This window comes from Siphateles boraxobius, unplaced genomic scaffold (genome assembly GCF_051911475.1).
Source record: "Siphateles boraxobius isolate OS27281-9 unplaced genomic scaffold, OSU_SipBor_1 187, whole genome shotgun sequence".
Classification (NCBI taxonomy): domain Eukaryota; kingdom Metazoa; phylum Chordata; class Actinopteri; order Cypriniformes; family Leuciscidae; genus Siphateles; species Siphateles boraxobius.
Window position 1 is genome coordinate 298097 of NW_027508796.1, and position 6734 is coordinate 304830.

General features: G+C 39.2%; 1 protein-coding gene across 2 annotated transcripts; it reads right to left on the reverse strand.

Annotated features, from left to right (window-relative positions):
* Window positions 1-3612: 3612 nt before the first annotated feature.
* Window positions 3613-6202, reverse strand: csf3b (colony stimulating factor 3 (granulocyte) b). Of its 2 annotated transcripts, XM_077233741.1 has the most exons (5): window positions 6070-6202; window positions 5623-5771; window positions 5282-5380; window positions 4820-4960; window positions 3613-4315 (listed from the first exon to the last, which is right to left on the reverse strand). In XM_077233741.1, exons 1-5 carry the CDS (start codon window positions 6083-6085, stop codon window positions 4130-4132), a joined length of 591 nt encoding a protein of 196 aa, XP_077089856.1. In that variant the 5' UTR covers window positions 6086-6202; the 3' UTR covers window positions 3613-4129. The 2 variants fall into 2 exon arrangements, with proteins under 2 accessions (XP_077089856.1, XP_077089855.1); XM_077233740.1 differs by lacking the exon at window positions 6070-6202 and having other exon boundaries at window positions 3667-4315; window positions 5623-5823.
* Between the last annotated feature and the right edge of the window lie 532 nt (window positions 6203-6734).

Consider the following 6734-nt stretch of genomic DNA (forward strand, 5'->3'; position numbering starts at 1 on the left):
ATTATCAATCTTATAAGTGAAGAAGTTCATAAAGTCATTACTGCTGTGTTTCTTGGAAACTTCTGGGCTTGAAGCTTTCTTTTTCGTTAGTGTAGCCACTTTTTCAAATAAATACCTTGGATTATGTTTATTATCTTCTAATAGGGTTGAAAAATAAGCAGATCTACCAGCTTTTAAACCCTCTCTGTAAGCAATCGAGCTCTCCTTCCATGAAATCCGAAATACCTCTAGTTTTGTTTTCTTCCAGTTGCGCTCCATTTTTCTGGCTGTTCTCTTAAGGGCCCGGGTGTGCTCGTTGTACCACGGCGTTGGACTATTTTCTTTAATCTTCTTTAAGCGCAGCGGAGCAACTGCGTCTAAAGTGCTGGAAAGGAGAGAGTTAAAAGTTTCTGTTGCAATATCGAGTTCTTCTAAGCTATCTGGGATGCTGAGATGATGAAACTGATTAGGAAGATTATTGATAAAGCAATCTTTAGTGGCAGAAGTGATAGGTCTAGCATACTTGTAACACAGAGTTGGCTTTGCAGCCTTGGCTAAATGTAATTTACACGAGACTAGATAATGATCTGAGATGTCGTCGCTCTGCTGCAGAAATTTCAACAGCATCAACATTGATTCCATGTGATAATATTAGATCTAGAGTATGCTTACGATAATGAGTAGGTCCTGACACGTGTTGTCTAACTCCAATAGAGTTAAGAATGTTTTTAAATGCCAATCCCACTGCATCTTTTCCATTATCTACATGTATATTAAAATCACCAACAATTAGGACTTTATCTGCAGTCAATACTAATTCTTATAGAAAGTCAGCATAATCTTTGATAAAATCTTTATGGTGCCCTGGTGGCCTGTATACAGTAGCCAGCAGAATTCTCAAACTTGATTTATCGTTTACATTATATATTTTTACATTAAGCACCAACACTTCAAAAGTATATTTAAAACTAGATTTTTTAGTGGTTTTGAAAATATTACTATAAATTACAGCAACACCTCCCCCTTTGCCTTTCAGGCGAGGTTCATGTTTATAACAGTAATCATGGGGTGTGGACTCATTTAAAGTAATGTAATCGTCTGGTTTTAGCCAGGTTTCTGTCATACACAGCACATCTAGGTTAAAATCTGAAATCATATCATTAACTATGAGCGCTTTTGAAGTAAGGGATCGAATATTCAGCAACCCAAGCTTTATCGTTTGCTCATCTGTATTATATCTACATTTTACATTTTTTACATTTTATTAATCTATCTGACGCTTTTATCCAAAGCGACTTACAATTGCTATACATGTCAGAGGTCGCACGCCTCTGGAGCAACTAGGGGTTAAGTGTCTTGCTCAGGGACACATTGGTGTCTCACAGTGGATTCGAACCCAGGTCTCTCACACCAAAGGCATGTGTCTTATCCATTGCGCCATCACCACCCCCCATCTATTTTTTATTTGTTGAATATCAATTACATGTTTAACCTTAGATCGGTTTGGAAGTTTTTTGGATTTCCAAATTTGGGGAACAGACACAGTCTCTATATGATGATATCTAGGTGAAAGAGGCTCTATGTGATGGGATTTATCTGACCTTGGTGACGCGAGGCCGCTAGCAGACGGTCGGTTTAGCCAGTTTGTCTGCTTCCTGACCTGAGCCCCAGATTGTCATGTTTTGTCTCTAAGACTATGAGCCAAATTACTAGAGAGAAGAGCAGCACCATCCCAGGAGGGATGAATACCATCTCTTTTCAACAGGTCAGGTTTGCCCATAAAACTTTTCCAATTGTCTATGAATTCTATATTATTTTGCGGACACCACTTAGACAGCCAGCCATTGAGTGATGACAATCTGCTAACTATCTCATCACTCCTTCGAACAGGAAGGGGGCCAGAGCAAATTACAGTGCCTGACATCGTACTTGCGAGTATGAAACACCTCTTTAATATTAATTTTGGTGATCTCCGACTGGCGGAGTCGAACATCATTAGTGCCGACGTGAATAACAATCTTAGAGAATTTACGATTAGCATTAGCCAGCACTTTTAAATTTGCTTTGATGTCAGGCACTCTGGCTCCCGGCAAACATGTGACTATGTTGTCTGGTGTCCCTATTTTCACGTTCCGTGTGATCGAATCACCAATTACCAGGGCACAATCAATAGAATTCTCAGTCGGTGTTTCACTGAGTGGGGCAAATCGATTTGTTATGGTAATCGGAACGTAAGTGTGGTTTTTTGATCCGCGACTAGAGCGATCCCTCACCGTCACCCATTGGCCTGGCTGCACAGGCAATAATTCAGCCGGAACCGAATCATGTAAAGAGTTCACAATGCTAGGCGCATCCAAAATATTATCTAAAGCTCTTGGACACTTACTATCCTCAATTAAAGTTTGGATGCGTGTTTCTAATTCTGAAATCTTCTCCGTCAGCCTGACTGTTTCCTTGCATTTATCACATATAAACCCTATATTGCCGACGGGGAAGGCTATGCTAAACATGTAACATGAAGTGCAGGTGACAATAACAGGACAAGACATTACTCACTGTATTTGTTGACTGATTATTACTCACCTGGGCTTTTTATGAACTCAGAGGCGCGGGCGCGCGAGAGAAAAATAAATAAATAACGCACGGGTGGCGCGTTAACAGGCTAGCGAGTTACTAGCGTGTTGTGCTAACAATAACGGAAGCTAGCGATGTCAGGTTAATCTGAGATGTTGTCTAAGCTGTATTTAGTAGTATAAACAATTAGAAATTGTAGTAAATGATGGTTCAAAACAGAAAGAAATACAAAGCTAATACAAGGCTTAGACGGAGCTTACAGCCTCGAAGCAAACAAAACACAGCAGGCAGCTAGGCAGACGGAGCAATCGATCAGGATCAGCAATCGATCCTTGGAGGCTGATGATTGAGTGTTGGAGAAGAGTTCACATGGAGACTGATGATTGAGTGTTGGAGAAGAGTTCACATGGAGACTGACGATTGAGTCTTGGAGAAGAGTTCACATGGAGACTGATGATTGAGTGTTGGAGAAGAGTTCACATGGAGACTGATGATTGAGTCTTGGAGAAGAGTTCACATGGAGACTGATGATTGAGTGTTGGAGAAGAGTTCACATGGAGAATGATGATTGAGTGTTGGAGAACAGTTCACATGGAGACTGATGATTGAGTGTTGGAGAAGAGTTCACATGGAGACTGATGATTGAGTGTTGGAGAAAGAGAGACCGGCTCGAGAGCCCCTGGATCGAAGTCGGCTGGAAAACACCGCACTGATTGAACGGCCACTAGCTTTTTTCAGAGATATAAACTTGCCTGATCTTGTAGCTATCTATTATCGATGTCACTATCACCATCCATGTGTTTTGATGGCTTTCATAAAAATGTAAATGCTGATCCAACATACTTCAAACATTCATATTTCAAATTTTCCTATGACAGGGAAAGAACTGTTAAAATGAAGGAACAGTTACTGTAATGTTATTTACCGTGAGAATAATATACACATATAGATTTCTGAAGTATGGTATTCACATCAAGATGGCTTTTTTATAAAGATATTGAAGGATCTTTATATTATAAAGGATCTTTCAGGCATTTATTAAATTATGACCATTAAATATTTTTGATTCATAAATTATATTTTACATAGACAAAATCTTTAAAAAAAAAATCATTTTTTTCTGAAATATTTTAATAGTTATTCACAAGATGGTGAAACATAATATATAATCAGTAATAAATACAAATCTGGTTCAATAGAATCTACACCGCACCCATAGGGTACAACTTCTGTAGATATAAATAACATTATAAAAATAATACAAACTACAATAAATAAATATATCAAAGTCATATAAAAATATTTCCAGTTAAAACATTAGGGTTATTCCAAAGATGAATTTAACTTTGCCAAGAAAACCCATTATAACAAGGTTTCAAAACATCTTGTCGAAGGACTGCAGTTGAAAATTAGCCAGTAGGCTAACACTGGCACATTTACAGTAACGTTGATTAATGTGTGCTGTCCTTATAAATAAAATACATTAATAAAATAAATAAATAACTTTTGTATTACAAAAATACAGTTACAGAAAATAGCAAGTTTATCCAGTTGGACTTTGAGTTGTCCTGGTCCGTCACGGGTCAGCCGGAGACACGGAGATGTGGCGTAGCGTCCGGAACACGTCCTGGGTGAAGCTGCGCAGCTGCTGGAGGGTAAGATGAGCCGCCACCTGCACCTGGTAATCACTGCGGAGATGCAGGGAAAGCCCTGGAAACCCGTCCTGGGATTCTGGACTGGGAATCTGGGCCAGCCGTTGCACCTGAACCGGAAGATAATAATCGTAGCATTAATAACCGGATCAGCTCGTTTTAGAAAGTGTTGCTCAGTGAAATGTAACGTGTGCAAAACTGCAGGCCCTTCAAGAAAATGGGAAAGACCGGTGAATTCTTTCACGAAGAGTTCGTGACATTTTCTTCATGTCACTTTAGGCCCTAAGTTTTGTACTTTTTTTTCATCCAAACATAATACGATAGGCAGCATTATTTAATTTTATAATAATTTTAATTACTCTAAAATGGTATATATTCAGCTGCATATAATAATAATAATAATAATAATCTAACACTATTTGTTCTTAAAGCCGGCATGAAACAGAGTTGCGCCAGTAAACGTCTTCAGAGAAGAGAAGAGATGTTGGGAATATATTTTGATTCAAGATTACGAGGCATGTGAATTTAAATGATGATAAATCTTATAGAATAAACAGCAATATTCCATTAAAAGCAGAACTGCTGTGATGTTGAGGCTGAAGCGTGAGGATTACCTCTTTCACCTGATCACACAGCTCTCTGACGGCCGCCAGTAAATGCTTCAGCTCTCCCGACGAGCTCAGGAACTCTCCCAGTTCCTCCAGGAGTCTGTGGTGAAGCTCCAGGCCGTTTACAACACGGCTCAAACTCGTTTCCTGGTCAAACAAACAGTCCATGTTTAACATGCAAGCTTCATTCATTTAAAACATCTAAAGGGCTGATTGGGGTGATGCCAGTGTTTAAACTCGACTTCTAACAACAATTGCAGATTTGATTCAGAATTAGATCCATAAATTAGAAGAGCTGCTTCAACACAGTTATGCTTCATCTACATCAAATATCAAAAGGCTTTACTGGCTCTAAAATCATCAATAGCAACATGCATCTCAATAGTACTCCTAAACACTATTGTTTGCTTCTTCCAGTTGTATATTTAACATGCTTACACACACTTTACCATGCTAGAGAGTAATTACCATGGTTAGCTCCTCTGACTTGAGCACTGGAGGCGCAGGAATGACAATCTCACTTAATAAATACTCCAAGCTTTTTGCTTCACTGGAAAGAGTCAAACCCTGCAAACAAACAAACACAGTTTCCATTATTATATAGAATATAACTTCAATAATGAACTCCTGTATTCTGTATTACTGTTGTCAACTAAAATGCATCGTGTAATCAGATGTAAGATCAAATATGATTAATTTGACTAGAATGTATTATTAGCTTGTGCTGATCTAAAGTTTGTCCATGAAATGTAACATCTGACCTAATTTGATATTGCATTAATGTTTCCTGTAAAGGTAAGCGCGCTCACCGCTGATGTGACGCACGCGTCGTGTGCTCCGCGAATGCCGCTCAGGATCTCCTTCGCTAAACTCATGGCGTTCTCCACCGCGCGCGTCAGCTCGTGCCCGCGGAGCGGCGCGTTGTAGACCAGCGTCAAACAGCAGTGCGCGACGAGAACTGGGGAAAACAGTGTTAGATACATCAGAACATCAGAAATCTACATCACAAACACTGGCGGAACCAACGCTCCACACACACACACTCACACCCCACACACACACACCCACCCACACACACACACACACACACACACACACACCCCCCAACCCACCACACACACACACACACACACACTCAAGCAAGCAGTGAGTGCACAGCGATCAAAGTATAATGTATATATTTTTTTATCTTAATTTGTATCATTATTCGTAATGTGTTAAAGTATATTTTCTAAAAATGGTTGAGATCTACTTACTAAGGTAGAACTTCATTGTGGTTCGAAGTGTATCTAATATGTTGCAGTGGATTTAGTCTATTTAAACCCATGGGATTGTTCAACCAGGGAAACTTCCATGAGTTATCCACTTGAGATTCATGTGTATTGCGTGTGCGCTGCCGTAATGCGTTGCGAAAAACATAAAAGACAAATGGCATTTCTAATGTTTCCGGTTGTTGGGATGGGGGGGGGGGGGATATCACTTATTTATGACAATCATGATACTCACTTAGAATGACACAAATACACTAAATATCATACAAACGCCCAGCTCTGAAATTCTCCAGTTTCGTCACTGCAGGAAGAACAACACACAAAAAACACTCCTTTATCAGCGTCACTGATTTAGTTGCTCAATTCGTTATTTCCCATTCTGTGTTTCCTGCGCACGTTAACAATCTATACATCCTTTGTGGGAATATAATTGATCAGAAATATAATGTCTTCAACATTGCGATGAGACCATAAGAATAATTCCTCAGGAACTAAATGAATGGATTACGCAACAAATGAATTGTATTAGTCAGCACACTTTTAATTATAAAACACAGTTGCATTATTAATTATGAATAGGCTAATTTTGCCTGTTGATTGCCATGTAGAATACATTTTTCTCTAACGATCAGATATATTTCTCCCAAAAG

Excerpts from the sequence above, each read along its gene's own strand:
- csf3b (XM_077233740.1), bottom strand. The coding sequence starts at position 5,796 with ATGTATCTAACACTGTTTTCCCCAGTTCTCGTCGCGCACTGCTGTTTG. Across the intron at positions 5,381-5,622 it reads ACGCGTGCGTCACATCAGCG|GGTTTGACTCTTTCCAGTGA; the intron begins GTGAGCGCGCTT and ends GTTTGTTTGCAG. Across the intron at positions 4,316-4,819 it reads TGTGTGATCAGGTGAAAGAG|GTGCAACGGCTGGCCCAGAT; the intron begins GTAATCCTCACG and ends CTTCCGGTTCAG.